General features: G+C 33.5%; 11 protein-coding genes and 1 pseudogene across 12 annotated transcripts, besides 2 other annotated features; 3 read left to right on the top strand and 9 right to left on the bottom strand.

Annotated features, from left to right (window-relative positions):
* Positions 1-2,956: part of a mobile genetic element that runs on past the window's edge.
* Positions 1,000-1,613, top strand: TVAGG3_0437330 (MULE transposase domain-containing protein; the record flags this gene model as incomplete). Its single annotated transcript, XM_001304671.2, has 1 exon — positions 1,000-1,613. A coding segment is annotated over one exon (614 nt), but the record flags the coding sequence as incomplete, so codon positions are not given.
* A 433-nt stretch (positions 2,957-3,389) lies between the features above and the next one.
* Positions 3,390-3,626, bottom strand: TVAGG3_0437310 (uncharacterized protein; the record flags this gene model as incomplete). The annotated part of the gene is made up of 1 exon (XM_001304669.1): positions 3,390-3,626. One exon carries the CDS (start codon positions 3,624-3,626, stop codon positions 3,390-3,392), a length of 237 nt encoding a protein of 78 aa, XP_001304670.1.
* Positions 3,627-3,674: 48 nt separating this feature from the next.
* On the bottom strand, positions 3,675-4,133 carry TVAGG3_0437300 (uncharacterized protein; the record flags this gene model as incomplete). The annotated part of the gene is made up of 1 exon (XM_001304668.1): positions 3,675-4,133. One exon carries the CDS (start codon positions 4,131-4,133, stop codon positions 3,675-3,677), a length of 459 nt encoding a protein of 152 aa, XP_001304669.1.
* Positions 4,134-4,163: 30 nt separating this feature from the next.
* On the bottom strand, positions 4,164-4,949 carry TVAGG3_0437290 (uncharacterized protein; the record flags this gene model as incomplete). The annotated part of the gene is made up of 1 exon (XM_051234072.1): positions 4,164-4,949. The coding sequence occupies one exon, from the start codon at positions 4,947-4,949 to the stop codon at positions 4,164-4,166; it is 786 nt and encodes a 261-aa protein (XP_051103802.1).
* Positions 4,950-5,397: 448 nt separating this feature from the next.
* Positions 5,398-13,411: part of a mobile genetic element that runs on past the window's edge.
* Positions 6,390-6,775, bottom strand: TVAGG3_0437280 (annotated as a pseudogene). The gene has a single exon. A coding segment is annotated over exon 1 (386 nt).
* On the bottom strand, positions 6,878-7,663 carry TVAGG3_0437270 (uncharacterized protein; the record flags this gene model as incomplete). Its single annotated transcript, XM_051234071.1, has 1 exon — positions 6,878-7,663. One exon carries the CDS (start codon positions 7,661-7,663, stop codon positions 6,878-6,880), a length of 786 nt encoding a protein of 261 aa, XP_051103801.1.
* Positions 7,767-8,453, bottom strand: TVAGG3_0437260 (uncharacterized protein; the record flags this gene model as incomplete). Its single annotated transcript, XM_051234070.1, has 1 exon — positions 7,767-8,453. A coding segment is annotated over one exon (687 nt), but the record flags the coding sequence as incomplete, so codon positions are not given.
* Positions 8,953-9,192, top strand: TVAGG3_0437250 (uncharacterized protein; the record flags this gene model as incomplete). Its single annotated transcript, XM_051234069.1, has 1 exon — positions 8,953-9,192. One exon carries the CDS (start codon positions 8,953-8,955, stop codon positions 9,190-9,192), a length of 240 nt encoding a protein of 79 aa, XP_051103799.1.
* Positions 9,217-10,074, top strand: TVAGG3_0437240 (uncharacterized protein; the record flags this gene model as incomplete). The annotated part of the gene is made up of 1 exon (XM_051234068.1): positions 9,217-10,074. One exon carries the CDS (start codon positions 9,217-9,219, stop codon positions 10,072-10,074), a length of 858 nt encoding a protein of 285 aa, XP_051103798.1.
* On the bottom strand, positions 10,232-10,807 carry TVAGG3_0437230 (organellar and viral DNA polymerase type B; the record flags this gene model as incomplete). The annotated part of the gene is made up of 1 exon (XM_051234067.1): positions 10,232-10,807. The coding sequence occupies one exon, from the start codon at positions 10,805-10,807 to the stop codon at positions 10,232-10,234; it is 576 nt and encodes a 191-aa protein (XP_051103797.1).
* Positions 10,884-12,103, bottom strand: TVAGG3_0437220 (organellar and viral DNA polymerase type B; the record flags this gene model as incomplete). The annotated part of the gene is made up of 1 exon (XM_051234066.1): positions 10,884-12,103. A coding segment is annotated over one exon (1,220 nt), but the record flags the coding sequence as incomplete, so codon positions are not given.
* Positions 12,547-13,408, bottom strand: TVAGG3_0437210 (organellar and viral DNA polymerase type B; the record flags this gene model as incomplete). Its single annotated transcript, XM_051234065.1, has 1 exon — positions 12,547-13,408. A coding segment is annotated over one exon (862 nt), but the record flags the coding sequence as incomplete, so codon positions are not given.

Below are 13,411 nucleotides of genomic sequence, written 5' to 3'. Positions count from 1 at the left end.
ACTGTTGCGAGTTTCATAAAGAATTTAAGGAATATAAGCAAAGATTTGAATCAAAATCTTCGAACTAAGCCGCTCACTTCGCTCGCGGCTTCCGCGAATTACAGATCAGCAAAGATTTGAATCAAAATCTTCGAACTAAGCCGATAGCTTCGCTCGCGGCTTTCTTTATTATTTTAAATTTGCATATTTCCATCAAAAGTTCATAAGGTAAAAAATTTCGTTTATATTATTGCAAAATAAAATCTTCATTATCAAAATAATATTAAATGATAATATAATATAATTTATAAACAACTATTATTTAATAAAGTTTAATTGCCAAGGTTCATCTAATTTTTTGATTTTTAATGTTTTATGAATTTTATTTATCATGTATATATCTAATGAAGATTATATATGTAGAAGATAAGTACCTTAATATGTACGTAAAAATTAATGAAATTTATTTTGAATGTAGAACCGAGCAATTTTCAAATTTTGTGCTTTTTTTTTGAATTTTCTCGATACCAGATAAGTTGTGTTGGCTAAATAATATATGGATACAATGTGTCTTATAGATGAATATATGCACAAAGTTTAAGAGGCCATTTTCTTTCAGAAACCGAGATTTGTGAATTTTTTCAAATTTTGTGCTTTTTTTGATATTGAAATTTCATTTCATTTTTTTGATGCATATCGATGCACCATGCGAACTTAAAGAAAGGCTATCTTATATAGATGCTATGAAAGCTGTCATTGATAACGAATGCCATGCAGGTTGTCCATATCAATTAAAAAAAATCCAAATTTAGGGGGAACAAAATTAAACTTCAGGTGCAGATAAGATAAATGTGAAGCATGTATCTCATTTCTAAAGGATGATGAAGAATATATCCTAACAGAATATAATGGAACACATAATCACAATCAAATCAAAGATGAGACAAAGAAATACCACACATTATCACAATGCTATCGTCGGGTACTTATTAATTTTATAAAACAGGGGGTGATCCGAAAATGGCTCAAATTGAATGCGACAAAAAACTTGATCTGGATGATCCACTTAACAGGCCATCTTTTTTGAATGCATCTTCAGATCAAATGAAAACAATTCAGGAAAAAGGAAATAAAAAGATCAAAGGTATTCAAAAGTACGATGATAATCAATTCAAGTCAACTCAATTATTTAAGGGTATCAAAGAACAAGAGTCACCAAAAGATTTAATTTATTTCGATGTCGATAATTACAACAAACCAAAGAAATTAATCTTTTATTATGCTTCTTTCAAATTTCTGGACATAATCAAAATTGTGAAAGAGCATTTTATTGATGCAACCCATTCATTACTTGAATTTAAAATGTTGTTTTACATGATATCAGCCAAATTTCCAAATACACATGCATTCCCAATTTTTCAATTTGTCGTTTATCCAAACACTTCAGAAAATATTGCATTCTGTCTCAAGGCATTTTTTAACTGGGCAAAAGTAAAACCAAAATATTTTATGTCAGATTGTGCACAAGAAATCGAAAATGCGATTATCAACTCTTTTCCAGAAGTTATCCTTCATTGGTGTGCAGTTCATGTAATGAGGGCGTTCAGAAAAAATTTGAAAGATTATGCATTTGAGAGTTCAGACAAATTGATATTAGATACAAAAATGAACTATCTTGCATACGGCAGAAATGGCAAGAAAGAATGGATTGAACCAACGTTCAAAAAAATTCTGGAAATAGCCGAAAAATTCCCAGAATTTTCAAAATACATACAAAATCAATGGATATCAAACCAAGAAAGATGGACAGCCGCTGAAAGAGATGAAAATTTAGCTCTCACAAATAACATTTCAGAATCGATTAACAAAAAAATTAAATATTACTACTTTGGCGGAACAATTTTCATGAGATTTGATCGATTTGTGATGAAATTAATCGATTTTATCGTTCCTTCATTTTATTACAGAATTTCTCAAGATATAAGGCTCAGAGACAAAATTCCAAATCCGTTGCCATCTGAAAAAAAGCCAAAAAAGTCTACAATCAGACTGGATACAGAAAAATGTATAATGCTCACTGATAAAATTAAATCGTTAATAGTTAACTCATCAGCAAACTTAAATACGCTTCAATTGGGTTTAGATGACCTACTTGATAAAGTTGTCAAGGCAGCAAAGGTTCAAAAACGAATGACCCAGTATTTTCCGGAAATTAATTTGTATCCCAATGGAAATCAAGCTTAGTATTCTCACGCAAATTACAGAATTTGGATGCAATACCCCTCAATTCATTGTTGAGAATGCCAAGTCTTTTCAAGATAAAATTATTACAGATTTCCACCTTCAAATTATAAACATTATAAAAATATGAATAAAAACTTGATATAAAATAACATTTTTATTTTTACTAAGAAAAAAAGGTTTTTGATAATAAATTTATTTTATTTCGAAAAAGTAACAATAATCGTAAAAGGGTATTGATAGGCTTGCTAAAGTAACTAATTTTAGCTGTCAAATACTTTTGTATTTTGAAGTAAATTAGTATAAATTTGTTTTTACTTTTATTTCGAAAAAGTAACAATAATCGTAAAAGGGTATTGATAGGCTTGCTAAAGTAACTAATTTTAGCTGTCAAATACTTTTGTATTTTGAAGTAAATTAGTATAAATTTGTTTTTACTTTTATTTCGAAAAAGTAACAATAATCGTAAAAGGGTATTGATAGGCTTGCTAAAGTAACTAATTTTAGCTGTCAAATACTTTTGTATTTTGAAGTAAATTAGTATAAATTTGTTTTTACTTTTATTTCGAAAAAGTAACAATAATCGTAAAAGGGTATTGATAGGCTTGCTAAAGTAACTAATTTTAGCTGTCAAATACTTTTGTATTTTGAAGTAAATTAGTATAAATTTGTTTTTACTTTTATTTCGAAAAAGTAACAATAATCGTAAAAGGGTATTGATAGGCTTGCTAAAGTAGTTAGTATACATATCTTCGGTATGGTGGCACTGCGCACCATCTTACCAAAGTTATGTCAATCTGACACTTTACAAAACCACTAACGTATATTTTACATCGCATATGCAATATTTCTAATAACCTTAAACTATTTCTGCCACGTAAAGTATTTATCACATAAACCACCTCATCTCACCTCTCTGTACGTTATATATTGTGCGCAGGTCATTGCCCATGGCAACTCCCCGCGACACAATGCACGTGCATGAAAAAATAAACGACTTCACTAACGTTCTCACTAACGTTCTCACTAACGACTTCACTAACGTTCTCACTAACGTTCTCACTAACGACTTCACACGTATGAAAACATAGCGCAAAAATAAACTTAGGGTAGAAGGTTAGATCTAACCTCATTTCTACCCTCATTTCTACCCTGTTGAATTCATTGCTTTATAACTCTCTTCCTTTCTCCAACTCTTCTAGCTTCTTCCTAAGTTCAGCAATGTTGTCCTCATGAAGTTTAATCTTTCTCAAAATTCCTTCTCTATCTAATGGTTGCTTTATCTTTCTAAACTGAACTCTACCATCCTTCATAGTATGAACGTAAAAACCTTCTGGAATAGTTCCTGATTTAATGTATTCTACCAAAAACTTTTGTTTCATTGCTTCAGTGACTTTAGTAGTCATTTTAATTAAATAAAAATTTTAATATTAAATAAAAATAACGTTATTTTTTCAGTAAGGAAACGCAGGAGTTTTACGATTTATTTGAGGAGTAGGTTCTGGTTTAAATGTTGGAGTCGGTTTAGGAGTTGACTTTTGAACAGGAGTTTGTACTTCCATAGGTTCAGGAGTCATTGAAGGTTTTGCTTGTGAAGGTGTTGGTTTTGGCGAAGGTGTTGGAGTTTGTTTAACTTCAGCTACTTCAGTATTATTTACAACATTTGCTTTATTTCTTTTCAACATCATAACTGCTCCTGCTGTAGCTAGCAAACCTAGTGGGAGACCATATCTTATATAAGGACTTGACCAAATGCTATTTTTGACAGGAGCTGGTGGAACACCTAACCTTGGTGAGACTGCTCTTTGCCATTGTGCAGCTCGTAAGAAATATTCAATAAGTGCTCCATAATCGTTTGGTAAAGTTTGTTTCATAGATGGTGAAGGTTCACGAGAGCTTGATGAAGAACTCATTTATAAGCTTTAAAAATAAACGTTCATCCTTTATTCCTCACTGTCGTCCGTAGCTAAGTTATAGTCATCTAATCTTATTATGGGGATGCCATTAGCACGCACCTGAATGGCAAAGCAACAATCCCTCATAAATCCAATAAGTGGCTTTGGTACGTTTTCAGTTGCTAGTTCAATAGGTCCTTTAACAGACAATTTGTATGTTATCGGAGCAGTAGATGTTTGACCTTGCTGGAAGCAAAAGTCCACTTCTGTTGGAAAACCACATAAGAAATGTGTGTTGTCATAGCTATCCCATTTATGTTCCACACTACCATCATCCACCAATGACCTCATAACATCTTCATTAAATCCAATCATATCATTGTTTGTATTGCAAGCGTTCGCAACCATTTCATAAAATACAGGTCCATATGATTTTTCAGGTTCTGCAGGCATATTTCCATAAGCTCCCATGGAAAGCTGAAGATATTTAAACTTAGGGTTCTCAAAATTAACATAATAGTTGTCTTTCTTTCTAAATAGTGCCCAAATACTTTTAACATTAATAGGCGTATAAGCTGCTGTAAATGTTGCACTTGAACTATCTGTATTCTTTGAGAATGAACCGTCCATAGGAATCCAATCCATAACTTTAACAGGAAAACATAAAGCCTCGTTTGTATAATGTTCTACAAGTTCTGTATAAATGTTAGGGTCTAAAGAGAATGACTTTGGATGAATGAAACATTCATTAAAATCCATCTTTGTTCGAAATAGTTGCTGGGTTACAGTTGTAATAGTAACTGTTCCACTAGCTTCTACTGCCTTCTTTATCATAGTGAATGGTTCATTCCATGGAACAAATTTATTTGTCGGTGGATTTGAATCTGAAGCAAATGCAACTTTAAGAGTTGGATTGAAAGCAATGATATCATTTACAGATATAGATGTGCATTGTAATGCGTCGCTACTGAACTTTACTTTAAGCTGAATGTTTCCTGCAAAAGCTGGAATAAATCGAATAGCTTCTAATGGAAGGAATCTTCTAACAGGAATTCTTAAACGAAGCTTAAAATCAAATGATTTTCCTGCTGTAATTGGACCACTAACAATTTGTCCTGTTCTGCATGTTCCGAATGACTCCATACATCTTCATGTCGAGTCTTTGAGAAAACATCTACTTTCTTTATTTGTTCGGTAGTTTGTGAGTTTGAAGTTATATATGCTTCTTCTCTTGCGTTGTCTTGAGAATATACGATACGACCATTTGCAAGGATTTGATATCCAGCAACTGCAGTTAGTATACATAAGTCGTGTATGGTGGCACTGCGTTCCACCTTACCCAATACTTGTGAATTTGACACTTTACAAAACCGTTAACGTATATTTTACAACACAAACACAAACACCAACTTAACCTTAAATATTTATAAAGCCGCCAACCACTTCACCTCACTAACGACTTCACTAACGAATTCACTAATGTTTTCACTAACGAACTCACTACTGTAAAAAATAAACGTTCTCACTTACAAAAGTATTGCAACTCTTCCCATTGCTTTGCTTCACACAACAGTTCATATTCTTCACTATTGCTGCTGTCACTCCAATCGTCAGAGTCAAAGTCACTGTCAAAATAAATGTTAGTAAGTTTTGACAAAGCTAATGAAACACGTTTACCGTTTGTATCGTATGCTTGTATAAACTTTCCATTCTTCATTCCTTCATAAACGCTCAAACTAACTTTACCCTTTCTCCCTCGTATCTGATAGAATGTATTTTCACGAGGAACGAAGAACAAATTCTTGAACTCATGACCGTTGTAGTTTGTTATCTCAATAGTTTTCGTCATTTATATAAAAATAAAATAAAAAAATTAATGATATCACCACCCTCACACGTATGAAAACATAGCCAAAAATAAATTTAGGTGAAGTGGTGAGATCTCACCTCTTTTTTCACCTGTTTTTTCACCCACTTGAATTCATTACTTTATAACTCTCTTCCTTTCTCCAACTCTTCTAACTTCTTCTTAAGTTCAGCAATGTTGTCCTCATGAAGTTTAATCTTTCTCAAAATTCCTTCTTTATCTAATGGTTGCTTTATCTTTCTAAACTGAACTCTACCATCCTTCATAGTATGAATGTAAAAACCTTCTGGAATAGTTCCTGATTTAATGTATTCTACCAAAAACTTTTGTTTCATTGCTTCAGTGACTTTATTTGTCATTTCAATCAAATAAAAATTTTAATATTAAATAAAAATAACGTTATTTTTTCAGTAAGGAAACGCAGGAGTTTTACGATTTATTTGAGGAGTAGGTTCTGGTTTAAATGTTGGAGTCGGTTTAGGAGTTGACTTTTGAACAGGAGTTTGTACTTCCATAGGTTCAGGAGTCATTGAAGGTTTTGCTTGTGAAGGCGTTGGTTTTGGCGAAGGTGTGGAGTTTGTTTAACTTCAGCTACTTCAGTATTATTTACAACATTTGCTTTATTTCTTTTCAACATCATAACTGCTCCTGCTGTAGCTAGCAAACCTAGTGGGAGACCATATTTTATATAAGGACTTGACCAAATGCTATTTTTGACAGGAGCTGGTGGAACACCTAACCTTGGTGAGACTGCTCTTTGCCATTGTGCAGCTCGTAAGAAATATTCAATAGGTGCTCCATAATCGTTTGGTAAAGTTTGTTTCATAGATGGTGAAGGTTCACGAGAGCTTGATGAAGAACTCATTTATAAGCTTTAAAAATAAACGTTCATCCTTTATTCCTCACTGTCGTCCGTAGCTAAGTTATAGTCGTCAAGTCTTATTATTGGTATGCCTGACTGTCTTACTTGTATTGCAAAGCAACAATCCCTCATAAATCCAATAAGTGGCTTTGGTACGTTTTCAGTTGCTAGTTCAATAGGTCCTTTAACAGACAATTTGTATGTTATTGGAGCAGTAGATGTTTGACCTTGCTGGAAGCAAAAGTCCACTTCTGTTGGAAAACCACATAAGAAATGTGTGTTGTCATAGCTATCCCATTTATGTTCCACACTACCATCATCCACCAATGACCTCATAACATCTTCATTAAATCCTATCATATCATTGTTTGTATTGCAAGCGTTCGCAACCATTTCATAAAATACAGGTCCATATGATTTTTCAGGTTCTGCAGGCATATTTCCATAAGCTCCCATGGAAAGCTGAAGATATTTAAACTTAGGGTTCTCAAAATTAACATAATAGTTGTCTTTCTTTCTAAATAGTGCCCAAATACTTTTAACATTAATAGGCGTATAAGCTGCTGTAAATGTTGCACTTGAACTATCTGTATTCTTTGAGAATGAACCGTCCATAGGAATCCAATCCATAACTTTAACAGGAAAACATAAAGCCTCGTTTGTATAATGTTCTACAAGTTCTGTATAAATGTTAGGGTCTAAAGAGAATGACTTTGGATGAATGAAACATTCATTAAAATCCATCTTTGTTCGAAATAGTTGCTGGGTTACAGTTGTAATAGTAACTGTTCCACTAGCTTCTACTGCCTTCGTTATCATAGTGAATGGTTCATTCCATGGAACAAATTTATTTGTCGGTGGATTTGAATCTGAAGCAAAATGCAACTTTAAGAGTTGGATTGAAAGCAATGATATCATTTACAGATATAGATGTGCATTGTAATGCGTCGCTACTGAACTTTACTTTAAGCTGAATGTTTCCTGCAAAAGCTGGAATAAATCGAATAGCTTCTAATGGAAGGAATCTTCTAACAGGAATTCTTAAACGAAGCTTAAAATCAAATGATTTTCCTGCTGTAATTGGACCACTAACAATTTGTCCTGTTCTGCATGTTCCCGAATGACTCCATACATCTTCATGTCGAGTCTTTGAGAAAACATCTACTTTCTTTATTTGTTCGGTAGTTTGTGAGTTTGAAGTTATATATGCTTCTTCTCTTGCGTTGTCTTGAGAATATACGATACGACCATTTGCAAGGATTTGATATCCAGCAACTGCATAGAAAGCGTCATCGAAACCAATCCAAAATCCTGGTGGGTTTGTTTTATTGGAACCTGAACCAATTTCTTTATCTACAATAAATTGACCTTCCATTTTATACGTAATGAATGTATTGTAAAGGTCCAACATATTTTCACCAGGAGGTGAGAGATTGAATGTTACCCATGTGTTATCTTTAGCAGTTCCAGGTTGTGATGGAATCTTTGCGTCAGAATATTTTCTATTAGTGTCACCAATTTGAACTGCATTGTCTATGATATCGAAATATGAGCGAATCTGATGAATATGCTCTGCTGGAGTAAATTCGTTTAGCTGTTCGTTCTGCATGTATTTACTTCAGATAAAAATATCTATTTACTTCATTATTCTCACTCTTCTTCTTGGCATTCGTGTGGAAGTTGTTTCTTGACATTTTCAATGAACTGTACATTCTCTTTTGTCTCAACTTCTTTCACCGGTGGGTCAGGGTTCTTTGACTCGGTTTGCTTTTCAATGAAATTCACGAACTTTGCAATAAGCTCTTGGTTCGTTATTGAAAGTACATCTGGCTTCTTTTCTTCTTGTTCTTTTGGTGGCTCAGTTTGAACAGAAGGTTTTATATGGGCTTCGCCTCGGTGCCATGCACCTTAATGTTGTCGCTCTCTGCATTCGCTAATGGTACCTTTCTTTTTCTTACGTATATTTTACCATCTTTACTCTGACTTACGTAATAGAAAGGATGTTGTATTCCTCTTGCGTCATTTAATATAATAGACTCTCGCTCTGATTTTGACAAGCTCATTTTACATCGGTTAAAGTTTTAATTTTGTTTTTTATCTGCAATCAAATGACTCAGACAAGCCCTACGGACAAGACCCAAGGTGTCATAGATGTTGAAGCATTGAAGAAAGAAATTCGTGAGCAAATTTTATCCGAACTGAAGGAACAAAAACAAGAACAAAAGCCAGAGAGACCAAAGAGAAAACTTAGTGAAAAACAACTTGCTGCATTAGCTGCTGGAAGACAAAAGAACCCACGTTTGCTGGCAAAGAAAGCTAGAGAAGAAGCTGAAGCAAAGAAAGAGTAAATGGTTTATTTTTATCCGAATTAAATGTATAGACAAATACCTTTATCTGTTGCGTTCAGTAGTGAAAACCCTGACGTCAAAATAAAGGGGAATAGAGTAACGTTTAAGTTTCCAACAGACTGGATTGTGAACATAAATGAAGAGAAGTACATTGGCATAACATCTATGTATATAACACGTGCTTTCAGAAAGGTTGACTTTATACTTCAAGTCGAGATAGAAAATGACGAACAGTCTTTAAGCGCCCAAAACATTCACATATACAAATACTTTAAAGACGATACAACATTGTTGCAATGTATGATTTCATTTAATGAGATGTTCGAGAAAAAGTTCAACATTGAAGTACAAACTTTACAGCCTTTACGTGAGTTTCTTGCACAACTGAAAGAAGAAGGTAGTCAGCCACAACTTATAGACTTTCATTATGAATTTAATGAAAATGAAGATGGAACACATGACTGTCAGTTTGTTGTATTCTCACCATTCAATGAAGTCGCTAAAAAGAAAGAAAATCCATTACGTATAAGATTTCAAATCTCTGAACCAAGTGATGATTTCAAGAATGTTTTCAATTATGATGCAATGCTTCCGAGGAAAAATGAATTTTCAAAGATTGTAACACCTGGCATTTGGGATAGAAAGCAAGCTATTCTTTTCTCTAATATAGCCAAAGGCGTTGAAAATGAGTTCATTGGTCATACAAGAACTTCACCACTTCCTAACCCTAAATACTATAAATTAACTGGCTTCAATCGTGAGTTTTGGATAGACATGTTCTCCACTCATGACCATAACTGCCCAGTGTTCTTACCTTCAGATGGGAAAGATTGTCTCTACATTGAAGCACAACTCTTAAACTCTACCATCGCAGTATTGTAAAATCTACGCTAGCTTTATTTTTATCACGAATGACCTCATTGCTGACCTCATTCATGACCTCATTGCTGACAAAAATAAATGACCTCATTCATGACCTCATTCATGACCTCATTCATGACCTCATTCATGACCTCATTGCTGACAAAAATAAATGACCTCAGAACTTCAACTTACGAATAAAGCTTGTTTTAGTCGTTATTGAGAAGTTAAACTTCTCTTCAAAGCAAGGTTGACATGACTTACATAAGTCAAATCCAATCTCTTGACCGTCATAAAGTGCTTTATAAAGTTTCATGACACTGAACTCAGAGTCTTTGTCAAATTTTCCTTGCAGAACCATTAAACCTTTATCTTCATCATAGAAACACTGAACAGAGTCAGGAAACATTTCATTAGCGGTTAAAGCAATAACATCTTGCTTCACGCCTTTCATTCTGCAGTGAAATGCAACTTCATTTAAATCGTTAGTGAGTAAGTCTATGTAAGTCTTCTTTCCACAAAATATTGACTTGTATGCTAAACTTTGTTTTCCAGGTGTTATTTCTGCGAAGTCAGAATGAAATTGACCTAATGTTTTACCAATAAGTTCTCTACCGTATCTCTTCTTAAATTCATGAGCTAAACGTGGTATGTCTTCATTGTAAATGTGCATCGAATCTGTATCCTGATAAAATGCTTTTAATCCTAAGTCTTCAATCGTGCAAAACACTTCATTCATTATTCTCTTCGACATTGATAGAATATTAACACCAAGTGGACAGAAGTTAAAGTGTCTGCAAATGCTTTTCGTTAGCTTGAAAATAGTTTTATCTGAACCATCCAAACCTTCGAACTTCACTATATGGTTGTAGTTTCTGATGGCATATCTTATAGCATCTTTGTCATCTACTATGGTTATTTTTGACTCAATAGGAGATAGAATAGTTTTGCCATAAATACTGTTCAGAATGAGCTTTATATTTTCTTGCAAAGGATTTCCTTCTTTCTTATACTTTAACCTTAACTCAAACAACTTCTTTACTTCATCTCTTATTCTAATATCTCTGTTTCCATCGTAATAGTATCCTTGCAACACTTCACATTTGACACCTTGATATTTTATGAGGTCTTGTAATGTTATATGGTCAACATACATTAAACAGCAAGTGTTTGAACTTCTGGGAACGTTAAGTTCTGGATTTAGTTCAGGGTCACAAACTATTAAAGGAAAGTGTCTGGGTATTCCAATCTCTGTTATCTTAATGAGAACAAAGAAGCCAGACATAAACTTTTCACCAATGGGTTCCTTTTGGTCGTCATCGAATAAATGTCTCATGAGATACTCTGTGCTTAGCATCTCATCCTTCATAACCTTTGGAATACCTTCTAAAGTATAAAGTCTTGCTATAGCGGATGGATATAATGAAACAGCGTCGAAGTCAGCAATGAGTTTCTTTTCGCTCTTTTGTTTCATGTTATCTGACAACATACATCTTCCACCTTGAATGCATCTCGAAATAAATTCTCTTGGTTTATTTGAGAGGTCATAAAGATTTCCATTCGGGAAGTATACTCTGTTCTCAAATAATTTGTTAGCAATTGAACAAATACTAACGTAGTCATAAACGTTTAAATCAAATTCTTTCAATATGTCATTGCGGAACTTAACAAAACCTTCTCTTAAAATTCTTACATCTTGTTTACAATAAAATGAGCTATATTTTTCTAAGTCGAAATGGTTTTCATCTATTCTGCAACCTTTGATGGAATCTATGTTTTTCATGAACGTTTCAATATCTTTTACAAACTTACATGCTTCAGAAATGACACCAGTTCTGTTGTCATTTGCTAACAAAGTACTGCTGTAGTAGTTATATGGAAATACTTCTTTCGGTCCTGTTTGTAAGTTAAACATAGCAGGAAATAGTTTAAGCTTCTTATTTATAACACTGTAAGAGTCTTTTATAATAATTGCCCGTCCTTTATATAAGCCAGTTATTTGCATTGTTCGTGAACCTTTAATGATGGGAGTTCCTTTCACTTCTGTCATATGTCTTAAGATGAAGTTTATATCATAACTGAGGTTATGGAAATATATTAAACTCTTGTCAGGAAGTCGTTCCAAAAATTCTGTTGCACAGTTCTGACCCCATATGCTTTCACTCACTGAACCATCTTCACTGTCATAACAGATGTTAAAAGCTTTATGAAAGCCATCCGTACTGCACTCAAAGTCAGCAAAGAAAACGTGCTCAGGAATGAACTTACATTTAGCTTTATTTACTTCTTTTGACTCGGCTTTCTTCTTCAGTTGTACACAATACTTTGGAGCATATGTCAAATCTTTAAATGGTGCAAGGTTCTGTTTATATAAGTCAGTCGTATATGTGAAAAGTTCTCCATAAGAAATAGGTTCGAAATATTTGCACTCCCACAATGTTTTCATAACATCCCATAACGGTGTTGTTCTATCCATGCGAACAATATATTTACCATCTCTCATTGTATATATTTTCATCTGTTTTTCAATGTTCATTCCACCACACTCCTTCAAGATTTCTATATAGTTGCGAATGAAATATGTTGTCATTGGTAATCTTTCGTTTAGCATGTAGTGGTCTTCAACAAGAAGTAAGTCAATAGTTCGAACAGTTTCACATTCTTTTGGTATATATCTCTTTATTTCATTATGTCTTGAGTCATTGAAATAACCAATGGTAACATTAAATGCTATACTTGTTGCGTCAGAAATTTCTTGTACTTTACTTTGAGGAAAGTCTCTAACACGAATGACTTCTCTCATGTGGTCAATAGTTTCTTCATTTACTCCAGCCTGAATGCAAGCATAAACGAAGCAGTTATCTTCTGTCATAAGTGTTGCAGTTCTTTTGTTCAGTTCATTGAAGATTTGGTAGCGTTCAAGATTTATAGGTAATGTGCAAAGATACTTCCAGAACTGACCGCTTCTCTTCTTATAAAACTTCTTTTCATCAAGGATTTCATTCCAGAAGTCATCTATATCTTGTTTATCTCCTGTTTGTTTAAGTCTGTTCAATAATCTTTTCTGTCTTTCTGTCAGTGTGCTTTCATCTCTATATGGTCTCTTTTTTGGTTTGCCTTTCTTTACATCTGACATCGTTAAGCCTTCATATTCTGTTAAATCATACATCTTTATTTCAGTAAGATTCTTTATGTTTGTTAAGAAGAAGTCATAGTGCATTTCAACAATACCTGCAGCATTTGCTTCTATCTCTGATATAAAGTTCTCCTTCAAGAGCTGATGTAGTAATGTTCCAATATTATTGAGGTTTAACGTAGAACATTCATACTTTCCACCAAGTTTATAACATACCATCCA

The sequence above is a fragment of the Trichomonas vaginalis genome, chromosome V (assembly GCF_026262505.1).
Source record: "Trichomonas vaginalis G3 chromosome V, whole genome shotgun sequence".
Lineage (NCBI taxonomy): Eukaryota > Parabasalia > Trichomonadida > Trichomonadidae > Trichomonas > Trichomonas vaginalis.
The sequence above is the reverse complement of the archived record's forward strand: the minus strand, read 5'-3'. Positions and strand labels throughout refer to the sequence as shown.